This window comes from Clarias gariepinus, chromosome 13 (assembly GCF_024256425.1).
Source record: "Clarias gariepinus isolate MV-2021 ecotype Netherlands chromosome 13, CGAR_prim_01v2, whole genome shotgun sequence".
Classification (NCBI taxonomy): Eukaryota; Metazoa; Chordata; class Actinopteri; order Siluriformes; family Clariidae; genus Clarias; species Clarias gariepinus.
Genome location: NC_071112.1, coordinates 1,660,703 through 1,673,882, shown reverse-complemented (window position 1 = coordinate 1,673,882; position 13,180 = coordinate 1,660,703). Strand labels below are relative to the sequence as shown.

At 38.2% G+C, this 13,180-nt stretch overlaps 1 protein-coding gene across 2 annotated transcripts in view; it reads right to left on the bottom strand.

The window, feature by feature from the left end:
• Positions 1–3,138: 3,138 nt before the first annotated feature.
• The window catches only part of rbks (ribokinase), a 45,004-nt gene continuing 34,962 nt past the window's right edge, over positions 3,139–13,180 (bottom strand). For both annotated transcript variants that reach the window (XM_053509260.1, XM_053509261.1), the window contains exon 9: positions 3,139–3,378. In XM_053509260.1, coding sequence (XP_053365235.1) covers positions 3,205–3,378 — 174 coding nt within the window. In that variant the 3' untranslated portion in view covers positions 3,139–3,204. The remainder of the gene's footprint in view (positions 3,379–13,180) is intronic.

The window sequence follows — 13,180 nt, the reverse complement described above, 5'->3', positions numbered from 1 at the left end:
TCTGTTCAATTGGTTCTCTCTCAGTTTTTTTCCCCCCAGCGTACCTGCATTACGTGCCCTGATTTATTCAAGTCTTAAATCTTAAATGAATAGCCACTGGTTGTTTTTGATAACCGAGACATTCTGGGGCAAAACTAATTTTCGTTCCTGTGTTTGGGTAATTTTAATAATTAAGCATGATAAGAGCATAATTCACATGTCTGAGTAGAACATCTGAAAAGAAAGACTTTATTCTTTGTTTTATTTGTTTTAAACACTTGAAACAGTCATTTCCTGTTTATTCTTAATGTTCAATGCGAAACTTCACAAAACTTCAAAACTGTGATCCTTTTAGAAACTATTCAACTCCATAAACATGTTCTAGCAAAAATAACCCACTCACCTATTTTAAGCAACAACAATTTTACCTCCTAATAAGATGTTTATTACTTAACTCCATTATATGCTTCCTGTTTTGCCCTCCGGACATTAAAACCCACATAATCATCAGGAAATGGAAGTTAGTGTTGATTATAAAATTGTTCTCTTTATGTCTGAATGAGAATTTAGACCTAAAGTATGTAACATATAACTTTAACCCTTTAATAATAAAGGGTTTGTTTCAAAATTACACATCTTTACCACATGCTGGTATTTTTTCCCTAGAAAAAAAACAAATATATCCTCTATGTTTCTGTTCAAATAATGTTCGAAAAGAAAATGTAAATTTAGGATTAATATATTGATGTATTAAATTTAGTCCTGATTTAAATAATGTCAATTGTATAGAATGAAATATTTCTTAGCTGGGAGATGTTTTTGGAAAATCCAAAATTGTATTATTCAGCTTTACACTTCGATTAGGTCAGAGTGCCAAGTAAAGTAAGAGCGGGGATGTACAGGATGTCCAAAACTCTTCATACATTTAGTCAAATGTAACTTTATTTACGAAACATCTCCTACATAAATACCATTTATTTTTTTAACACACACACTAAGAGCCAGTCATCTCTCCCACTCATGACTCGTATTAACACATCTGGTGTTATGCATGTGATTGCATTTGAATGTTCTCTTTTTGTCAAAGGCATTTATAAAGACTTTCTGGGAAAAAATACTAAAAACAAAGTATGATTAAGATATTTTGCCAAAAAAAAAATAATATGGAGAAATTTGGGACACCTTTTAGATTTTTACACACATGACATTCTTATAAAATTAAAATGATTTCTAAATAAAAGCACGTACTTTAAAAAAATGTAAAGGGTAATTTAACACGTATTTCTAACTGATTTACAAAATGTCAAACGTAGTTTTTTTACCTGCTAACTCTGATTTACTGTATTTTCCCTCTGATGGGTAACGACCCTTCTAGTGAAGACGCTTCATTTTGTTGTCAAAATATCATCAGTTGGTTTTATGGTTGTGAAGCACGTAACACTTATCGTATTAAAAACGATAGGCTACTAAAACCAACATTTCAATCGAAGCCTCAATTAAAGCACAGAATTGTAAACGAGAGTCCTAACTGTCTCGTGTTCCTAATATCATACGTTCTTAAATGATTTTGGGCAATAAATTGCAGGGAAACGGTGGTTCTCTTAAACACTCAGGCAGGGCACGAGGGCTCGCACAAGTGTTATTCCACTTGTACCACAGTGATTCGCCAAAGATTACATTACTGTGTGGGTCATTCTGCAGAAAAGGTGGAATTTGGTGATAAGAATCTCCTGAAATGTTTTTCTTCTTTCACACTAAGAACTTCTTTAAGACCAATAACTTACTTTTAAACTTTATGAATCCACTAAAACTAGAGCTTAATGCATTTTTTTTGTTTTTACATTTAATAACTGGTGTTACTTCTCTTCCTGGTAACACTCCAATGACAATTTAGAGAAAAATAGAGTAACTATTCACAGAATGGCCTCCATGTGTAAGACCACATGGTTTTCAATTACATCAAAATCAATGAATTATTAGATGTAATCAGTTTTTATGTTCAAATTCTTCATTTTTTCCATTCTTTATTGTGAATCAGATTTATTTCTTTGTTAAAAAAAATCATCTATAGATAAAAAATATATAGTTCCACTTTTACATACTGTATGATTATAGTGACAAGACATTACCTTAAACTTTCTACAATAAATTATAAGAAAAGTAAGAAAATGTATTTTTTTGTAAATTGTGTAAAGCTGCTTTGCGACAATGACAATTGTTAAAAGCGCTATACAAATAAAATGGAATTGAATTTTAATCAGTTAGGTGTAATGTTGTGGAACATCCAAAAGTTGGTCCTGATAATCACTTATTATTATAGGTACAATAAAAAGTCACTCTCTAACCTCTGGGAAACAGTAAAGTCCTTTATCCTGAAAACGTCTGCATGTTGGGAAGAATTCTTTACAAATCGCTAAATAAAAAATCCCCCCAAAAATACCACATTAACAATTATACCACAAGACAAACCGGGATTTTTAATAAATTTTTTGGTGAAAGAAGTCATAAAAGCGGTTGACATTTACAGAAAACTTTAAGCGCAGGACGCTGATGAGACTCTTAGCCGCTGCAAAACATCTGAATTTTGCAAACGGTTTAAAGAACGCTGTACGTCCACAAACGATGAGCCCGGCCGAGGTGACTTAGAGCGCACTGCAGTCGTGTCTGTCAACATTCTGTTCAGGAACATTTTATACTTGAAAATCGACGTCTGGGAGTTATTGTCCCCGTAGAGTCCTGACCTCGCTTCAAGACTTACATTTCCACATGTTTGGGTCCATTAAAGGAGTTCCTGGGAGGCCGGCGTTTCAGACGTGAATCAGACAGAGAGTCCGATCACGACTTCTGCGTACTGAGAAAACTTTCTACCTTGATGGTGTCCAAGCACTTGTGAAACACTGGGATAAGTGCATTAGTGTATCAGGGGATTATATAGAGACATAAAGGGAGTTTTTACTCTCAGATCAGTGTTCGGTTATTCTGTACAAATAAAAGTCCCGGTTTGGCTCGAACGCCCTTCGTATTTAAGTTTGGTGTATCATCTGCTACTACAGAAACAATAACATATTAGAACAAGCACTTTAATATGACCATACAGATCTTATTATCTATAAATCCTATAAAATATTGTATATACAGTAAGACACAGTTCAGTTGGTGCCGTGTTTGAGGTCAGAGTTTATTTCTATAGAATGAATGAAGACACTTTTTTATAACCAGGATGAGTTAAAAGAGTTCTGCTGCCAGGTCCTGCTTGTAGGGATAAGACGTTTGTGTGCCGACGCCCTGCACAGACACTGCAGCCACCAGGTTGGCTCTCCTGCTCATCTCTTCCAGAGGCAGTGACGGGTGGTGGGCCATGTAGAAGGCCAGCGCTCCGATGAAGCTGTCACCAGCCCCCTGCACAAGAGAGACACGTGGTGAGCTCTAACCGGTCGTTGCTAAAGGTAAAAACAACGCTGAACAACTTAATAATGCTCAAGACTGATATGAGGTTTAATAATGTTTAGACTAATTTTACCATCAAATCCAAAAAAATTATTAGTCATAAATATATAAATACACAATCATACACGTGGGTACGGGGGTGTTTTGCAGACAAATCTAAAGTCTGTATTTATACGGCATGTCTTGGTATTTAAAGTCCTTGTTGTCCCCGATGTCCGGGGTGAAGAAAATCAGTGTCGTCGATAAAATTGTCTAAATCTTTAAAGAAAATGTTGTAATTTTAGCATGAAAATATAATAGAGCTGGCAGTTGGGGGTGAGCCTTTTCCTTCTTTTCTTCTTAAAGAGATAGCAGGCTGTGCTACAGTATGTCTCTGCCGCTGTCTTCCGTCAGTCAAAGCGACACTAGCCAATCCTGGGCATCAGTGATCTCATGCATGCGGAAGGGGAGGATAGCGCTTCCCTCCGAGTGTGTTACGCCGCGTGAGCAGCAGTTGTGTTTGGGTTTTTCATTTCGTTTATTTATTTATTTATTTATTAACAACTACCCACTTTCAATGTTTCAATGTTGAGCTTTGCTTTTCTCTAAAGTCTCAGGGTAATTATTCACTTTTCATTTATAACTTCAGTTGGATAAACATGGATTAAATGGATTATATTTAAACCTGCTAACAGCAAATACGTACTTACAAAAAGTTTTATTCAATTAAAAGTTAATCGTGAGCAATATTTTACTTTTATTTATTTTTTTAAAAAGACAAGCTGTTAAAGTAAATTTGCGAATTAGCAGCACCATCTGTGAATGGCCGTACATGAGGACGACTGGATGTAATTGTGCTGAGTCATACATTCTCATCTGGCTGAGAGCTGAGCAATGTAAGTAAGTGAACAACAAGGCTGAACTGGAGAGGGGGTCGCTCAGGCCACTGGACGACAAAAGAGACCCCGGACCCCTATGATGAGTGAGGGTCGAGGCCATGATGACTGCTCTAGGCCTGAAATTATATTTAGTGGCTTTTAGCGTATCTTCTTGACCATCAATGGCACTTTGCAAAGAGAAGGTCATTTTCAAGCTCATAAATTCTCCATTGACTTTCAGTAAGAGCTTTATACTGGTCAGGACGGCAGTGCATCCAGAGGCAGTCCCATGAACACTGGGCACTGAGCAGGAACATGACAAGGCTGGGATGCCATCCATTCTTCTCCCTTTGTTATCATTCATTAAGCTATAAAAGCCAAACCCAAGCCTTTTCATTACAAGTTTATGAAACAGAACAATCCATTGTGTGTAGAACTCTGCCTGAAGGAGCTGGATGGGGGTTGAACTGGGAGGAGTTCAGATGGGAAAGCGATGAGGAATGTTGTAATTTACTGAGCTTTAACCACAGATGACTCCATCACCAGTTCTCAGAAGCTCATCCGATTATTCATGCTAAAGGCTCTGTCCTGGACCCCTAGCGTTATTGCACACCTTGAACGCTTGCATCATCTACCGTCGCTCCCGTCCTCGGCATGTCATAGTCATCCAAACTCATCCTATCATCACAGTGGCGTTTATCCCCTTTAACATCAAATTCAAATTCAAGAAAACTTTTCTCACTCACTTAAACCAAGATAACCCATTAAAAAACAAAGAACAAAAAAAAACTTTTTTCTGATTGGACTTAGCAATGAAATATGAAACTGTGAAATAATTTAGAAATGAATCAAATTTGTAACATGGAAAGGAAATGCAAAATATATAATAATAATAATAATAATAATAATAATAATTAATCACCCTTATAATAAGCATAGAAATTAACAAATACAAAAATATTTTTTCAACTGGAATAGTTTTTCCATCTCTGTATTAAAAACAATCATTATATTTATAACTATATTTAGTTTGTTCAATTACTTTTTAGCCTGTAAAATTGGAATGACTTTATTATTTTTTTTAAACTTGTAATTCATAAACATTAGTACGATATTTTTGTTAAACCCCTTGTGAACCCCTCGAAGCCAAATCTGTCATGGTGGTGCACAGAGGCAAAAATCTGTCAATTATGTCATCTCCAAATAGCTGTGGATTTATATACAGAGTCGGCCAAAAAAAATAAAAAATTACACACTCAAGGAAAAGAAAACTTGATATATATGATAATATTATTAATATTAAATTAATATAATAAACATCATACTATTTCTTTTCCTGAAGTGTGTATAATTTTTTTGACTGACTCTGTATTATTGAATTAGCTTTGATTTATTAACTACAAAACAAGGTTGTGCTTTCAAAAGAGACCTTGTCAGATAATACGCCACATTCCTGGAAATAAACTTAGAAATAATGAGAGGAAAAACATTTTCCCATGATTTTAAGTACATCATGATGATGCAACTTCCTGGTAAAAACGAATCCTGATATTACAGATGTTTCACAGAGGTGAGTACGTACATGAAGCAGGGTTGAGTAAATGTTCTGGCATGTTCTGAAAAGTATTTTTCAGGCCTAATACTGTAATGGATGACTCACGGAAAATCATGTCTCAAGCATGAGATGAAAAATGGATTTACATAATGCGTAAAAAAAGTTTTTTTACCTTTAATGATTATGCAGCATTGAGATAAAGTAGTTAGATCAGAACATGGTGAAGTGTAGTTATAGTGGACTTGGACAGATTAGAAATGAATAAATAGATAAAGGTTTATGAAGGTGTTCAAGCCAAAGTAAGACTGTTGATGAAAATTCTCTTAGTCGCAGTAAAACATCTGAATGGTGCAAACGTTATGGCGCGGAGCTTGTGGCAGTCGTGTGGATATTCAACGATTATTCGATCCTTGAAAATCAACAGATAACATTACAGTAACTCGGCTGGGAGTTCCACATCCCTGTCCTGAGCTCACTCCAAGACATTTTCACATGTTCGGGCTGTTTAAGGAGTTCCTGGGAGGCCGGCGTTTCAAAAGTGAATCAGTCAAGTCGCAGTCAGTCTGAGAAAGACATTCTACCTTAATGGTGTGAAACACTGGGATAAGTGCATTAATGTAGCAGAGGATTATATATAGAGACATAAAGGGAGTTTTCACTCTCAGGACTGTGTTCTGTTATTCTGCACATTAAAAAGTCCTGGTTCGACTTTTAGTTATTTATCTTAAACCTGGACATAGGTTGTTGTAAACGATCTAAAAAGTCTTAAACCTGGTAAAGTGTGACGCAACTGGCAGCCCAATCATGGAATTAGCCGTTCACGTCTAAACGGAGTCGCATCATCACCACCACTTCAAATTCTTCCGCCTTAGTTGACTGTAAATCTCATGTAGGGTTGTTGGGTTGAGCAGCCATTTGGCTTCTAAACTATTTTGTGGTCATACAACAGCTGTGGAAAATTTTCTCACTCGTCTGGTAACGACTCCACCCAGAATAACTGAAGTGGTTCACATCCACCACCGACTGTATTAACCCGCTCATTACTTCTCCTCCGAAACAAAAGTGGACCGACGTAAACCGACATGTACTGTAAATGTAGTTCATAAATGTTTTTATACACCTGAGATCAAAGACGATTCTGACAGCCATGTGGTTTGGAGTAGATAACGTTCCAGCTCCATGAACGACCTTCCGTCAGTGATCACGCGTGATGCTCGCACACAAAGCGTGGACTGACGGATTGATCTGGCTGTCCGTCAACTGATAGGAGCGGTGGTTGATTTTCCACGTCTACTTCCTGAGTGGAAACTCAGCTACAGATGTGTGTGTGCGTGTGTGTGCGTGTGTATAAGGCATGTGATGCATTCTATGGAATGACACATCACACTGTCATGCTTTTCTAAAGTATGAGTCATGATGAGTGGGTTGCACAGGTCAATGATGAAAAAAAAGGTTTTCCACAGGATTGGGCAGGTCATGATCAAATCTTTAATCACATTTTATAAATTAAAATAAAATTATAAATAAAATCTATCAATAACTAATCAGAGTGTTTGAAAAAAAACCACACTGAAACAATAAAATAATTTGTACAAATTATAGCAATTAATAAAAAATTTAAAAAATCATGAAATACTGCCTACTGTGCCCTGTATTATTATTGGCATCCCTTATAAATATTAGTAAAAAGTGCAAAGGAAAAACTAAATTCATTGTTTGGTGAAGTAGCTTCATATCTCCGAAAAAAAAGAACACTAATTAAAAAAAAATTGCAAACCAAGAATATTATTATTTCCCCCCAAATCACACGGAATATTTATTACAGGTCATATGCTTCTAGGAGCTTAACATCAATTTTAGTATCAATACTTAAAAAGAAATATGAATAATTTGCATATTAAATGATTATAGTCTGACGCGAGACAGTATAACGCTGAAAAATGCCCATTTTTGGGGCCATGTATAAAATAATTTCTCCAAAACGACTGAATTTAGTAACCTGAAATTTTTAGGGAAGCAAAGTCGCTCACTTCCATGTTGCATAAACTTCAGAAGCAGCTTTTTTTGGCACATACATTTTCTTTATTACATGCATAACAAATAAATAAAAGTAAATAAAAATCGGTACCAATACTGTGTTCTGGCCGGTGTACAGTGTGGAGAAGGGTAAGAAAAGCAGGAAAGAAATTGTCAAATGTCATTGTTAAAAAATAAAATATTGGGGTTGCCAAGTCTCCAAAACATCACCCATGCTCGCAGGTTACTGTATTTGGTATTCTAAAAAAAGTTTATAAAACTTCGACTACGGCCGTGTTCCACAGTCCGATGAAACAAAGCTTTTTTTTTGGCTGTGATGTTGTGGGTCGGCAATTTAAATTGACAATTCAGCCAATCAGAAGCTGGAGTGGGGTGCGTTCTGGGACGTCCTGTTTCTGATTGGCTCCTTTCAATGCTCATGTGTCCAACCTTGATGTTTTCTTCCGTTATTGCATTTATCAGCAATTTTATAGTTTAATATTGCATGCATTAACTAATATGGTTATTATTTTTAGCAGCATGAGGGTCAATGTCTCACAGAAAGGAGCTCACCTACACATTTACAGTGTACAGTTCTAATGTTAATGTTAATTAACATTAATTATTAGTTAAATATTAAAAGGGTGATTAATTAAAACTGACATTTTGTTTTTACAGGCTCTCTACAAACAGATCAAAATCTGCATCCATTTATACTAGAAGAATTTAATTTCAAATCACCTAATACCTCTGTGACATTTACTTTATGCTAATAATAATAATAATAATAATATATAAATAATAACATAATATAAACTAACGTATGTGATGATAAAGTACCGCAGTCTGTACTGGGAGTCCAAAACACACAGGTGTCATTTATTAGTTATTTTTAAATTATTATTGTCAACATTCTATTTATGTTCAACACTTTTTAAGTGATTAACTTTAAGGGTTTTAAAATAAAGAAAAGCAACTTTTTTTTAAATGCTTTTTTTTTTTTAGTTAAACCTCTGTGTAGAAAGCACATGGAATAAATGTTTTGATTGAAAACAAAACAAAACAAAACAAAAGAGATAGAACCCTCTGGGAAAATTGTGATCTCACCTCTTATAAAGAATAATTTTTTATTTTTTTGGGGATGATTCACATTTTAGCTGGAATTGTGCAGCCCGAGTTATGAGGATGTCCCTGGAAATGCTGTTACAGAACTGAGCTTCATAAAATTCCAGAACATTTTATTAATCAAAATCTGGCTGCATTTGCCAGGAAACTAAAACTGCGGAGGAAAAGTATTTTCTACGTGTATGTGTACATAAAGTGCTGGGAAAATCCTCTCCTCCCTAAATAGTTGGAGTGTGTCGGTGTGACACGCAGGCTGCCGGTTCTGTGCAGTCCAACGTCCGATGGTGGTCTTCGTGTCTCATCCGTCTGTCTGTGTGATGACATCACTCTCCCCACAGCAGCAGGACGTTGAGTGCTTTGTGTGTGTGTGTGTGTGTGTGTGTGTGTGTGTGTGTGTTTTTCTTTTTTTTTCCAGTAAACCCCGACCCTGTAGGGCGCTTTGTGGTGGGTCCATCTCCTGTCCCCGCTCATTGAGCTCCTTTCTGATTTGGATTGTCTGGACCCACTTTGAGCCGTGCCGTCTAGGTCGGCCCACCCACTGTCCATCTGTGTGTGTGTGTGTGTGTCTGTGTGTCTATACAGTGGATATGAGCGTCACGTTTAGTCTGGAGACGTTTATACACATCTGATGATTTTCTCTCACAACCACCGGCTGGTAGAATAACGCATGAAGGCCTGGGTTTAATTTCAGACTGAAAGCAAAAGTTGGACTGATTTTCTGGACTGAGTGGCACACCTTGTATTCTAGTAAAAAGCTGTTTTATTAGCTCACGGTGGGCCTGCGGATGCTAATGGACTTCAAAAGTTTTATTATTATAATTGTTATTACGCAGGACCAAGTGAGTCATCTGTTAATGCATTAACTTGTGCAACAGATCAAATAACATCAACAGCATCAACAATATACTGACCAGAGCGTTCTGCATCATCTTAAATACTGAATGCTGTTTTTTCTTTTGTTTGTTTCTTTGTTTTCTCGCACAAACACACTGCAATTAGTCTAATCGGCAGGTCTTTGGACTGTGGGAGGAAACCGGAGTACCTGGGGGAAACCCACCAAGCACGGGGAGAACATGCAAACTCCATGCACACAGACCCCGAGGCGGGAATCGAACCCGGACCCTGGAGGTGCGAGGCCACCAGGCCGCCTAATACTTGACCATAAGCTGGAGGAACCCTCTTGAGTTCGTGAGTTCGCTAGGATTATTATTATTATAAGGGCCCAAACACTATGACATCAGCACAATGACATCGACGCCGGGCGCACCAGAAAAACATGTCGATGTCGTGACCATGCCTGAAACTTATGCCATATTCAGTGACATCATCGTCCCGGGCATTTTGGTGGGTCTTTTTAAAGCGTGCTCAAACGGCACACCGGTTACAGTATGTGGTGCATCGCCCGGGTGGCGATGGCACAGGTGCTTGGGCCCGTTCAGTGTTGCTTGCCACCATATGTATTATCATCATCATTTTTATTATTATTTGTAGTAGTAGTAGGATTAGTATTGCCACAGTCGCCTCCAGCTTGCTCATTAGAGACAAACTAATGAAGCTAAAAATGTATCTATTTTCATATTGTTTATATCCAGAATGTTTATTTCTGTAAAGCTGCTTCGTGACAATGTCTGCTGATTAAAAGCGTTACTGTATATAAATCAAGTGGAACTGAATTGAACAGAGCCAAAAGACCCAGAGCTGTGATATTTGGCACACGGATGCCCGAAGTCCTTCATGCAAGTGAAACGGCTCTGCCTGGCCTACTATTGTGCTGTTTTATGGTTTTTGACTAATAACTCATGAACCACTTGTCCGAGACAGGAAATTCCTTTTGCACAATCATCATTGCTTTCTCACTATTGTTCACAACGCTCATTTCCTTCAAATAAAATTATTCACCTTTCACCTTCCTTTTTTTTCCTAAACATTTTTGTTAAACCCCTCTTCTTTGGGATAATCTTCGAACCTTCTTGGTCAAAACATTTGCCTGATATACAGTACGAACCTAAAGGACTTGGTCCGTATTAATTAAATGTTCTAGACCTTCTTCATGCAAGACTTGGTACACGTATTCAGCAGGAGACCCTGAGGACACACCCCAGGTTCCACTTCATGGGGCCTCTAGGGGGTGCTAAAAGTAAGGGTGCTCCTAGATGGATGCCCTTTTGGCTGTGGGAGTAAGCCTCCTCCGCCGAGGAGCAAACTGCACCACTGGCTCAACTAGCATTTAGACCAATGGACAAACATGCACGCCGACGGCCAATCAGCTTATAACCGATATCCAAGAAACGTGGCGTGCACATGCATGACATCATCAGGAAAAGCATCGCATACACAGATTTCCATGAGGAACCCGTTTGCTTCAGTAATTCTGCTTCTTTTGGTTTCTCAGCTGGGAAAGCCTTCAAAGTGGATGACTTGGTACTTTTTATGATTTCTTGGTTCGCATAAATGAATAAATAAAATAAACGTGCGCGTGACGTCCTTCAACGAATAAGAAAAATTCGATGTAATTGAGGAATAAAACACAAGCACTTCTTATTTATCGATAAAATGCGTGCACTGTTGTGTGCTTACTTGAGCAACATTTCTTACGTGAAAGTTTTCTTCCGTTTGTGCCTTTGGGAAATTCTTTGTAAAGACCTACAACAGAGGGTTCCTCTTTCAGGAAAGGTTCCAAGTAGAAGCCCTTCAGGAAGCTTTAAGGAGACCTTTTTTTTTTTTTATTTCAAGGCTGCATGCTTTAAAATAAAACCATCCAGGACACAAAAGACTTCCGTAATGCCTGTTCTCATGGTGATACGATGAAAAAAAAAGGAAAAGAAAAAAAACCTTCCTGGAAGTAGTTCTGAACATTTAATGTGCTCCACAGGCCGCTGAACTTTTCACTGTTTTTCGCTGTATGTAAAAACGATGCGTGGGCTTTTACACGTTCTACTTTTCTCAACTAGTGCCATGCCACAAGGCTTTGATTGCACAGTGGGAGCTTGGCTGCCGAGCAAGTGAGAAGCAGCTGATGCTTTTAACTCGAGACTGCTCAGTGTCCAGTTCACAGATTCCATGACGGTTAGCGGAGAATAGCAGACTGGTGATTAATCTAGCGTGATGCGAACAGCTAATATTTCAGGATCCGTGATGAGAAATAGCAGAGCTGCAGGATACCACAACCTGAGTCACACGTTGTGTTTCGCGCTGCTGTCCGGAGCGACACCGACACCGAGGATGAGATCAGCAGCGAAGTATGGCATTCTGAGATCTGAACGTGGTGCATTCTTTACTGACGTGGCAAAAAAAGGAGTAGAAAAAAGTGCTGGACGGACAGACAGGGAGAGAGAGAGAGAGAGAGAGAGAGAGAGAGAGAGAGAGAGAGAGAGCGCTGGAGTGGGGCATGACTTCATGCTTTGGGAAGCTCTGGCGAAACTTTAACCTATTGCACATTTTTTTACACCATCCCACACAGAGCACATAAAACAAACGCAATAGCTGAAAGCAGATGATAGCGCTAGTCAGCTTTTATTCCAAAAAAACATCAAGACAGAGGAGGGGAAACGAGACATCCTCCAGATTTAATCTAAAAAAAAAAAAAAAAACACTGTCGTAAAGTCTTAAAAATAAACAGATAGAAACATGTCCTGGTCCTGTTTGGTCGTTCTGATAAAATCTGGTATTCACCCACACGTTTCTTCAACAGCTGGGGGGGGCGGTGGTGGTGGAGGTGGTGGTGGTGGGGGGGCTGGACTTACTGGAAGAGGGATCAGGGCATCCAAAAGAGTTAAACAAGTCAGGATTTATGAGTAATAAACGTGTGCAGGAGCGAAGCTGCAATTGTGTGGAAACCTCTGAGTGCTGAGAGCCTGAGTCAAACGCAGACAAACACGGGTGCTGGATGAGAGGAGTTCAGACAGATTAATGAGTACATTCACAGGTCACGGCGGAATTATTAGCACCCCGAGTAATGATGGAGGAGAGAAAGAAAAAAAAAAAAAAAGGTTCGGAAATAAAGGTCTGTGTTTAATTAGCTTAACCTGACAATTAAAATTGGAAATTGAGTGGCGGTGGCTCAGACTAGTTAAGGCTGTGGGTTACTGATCGGAAGGTCAGGGGTTCGAGCCCCAGCACTGCCAAAGTCGAACCCTTGAGCACGGCTCTTAACCCCGTCTGCTCAAATAACCGAATCTTCTTCTTCTTATCATTTTTAACA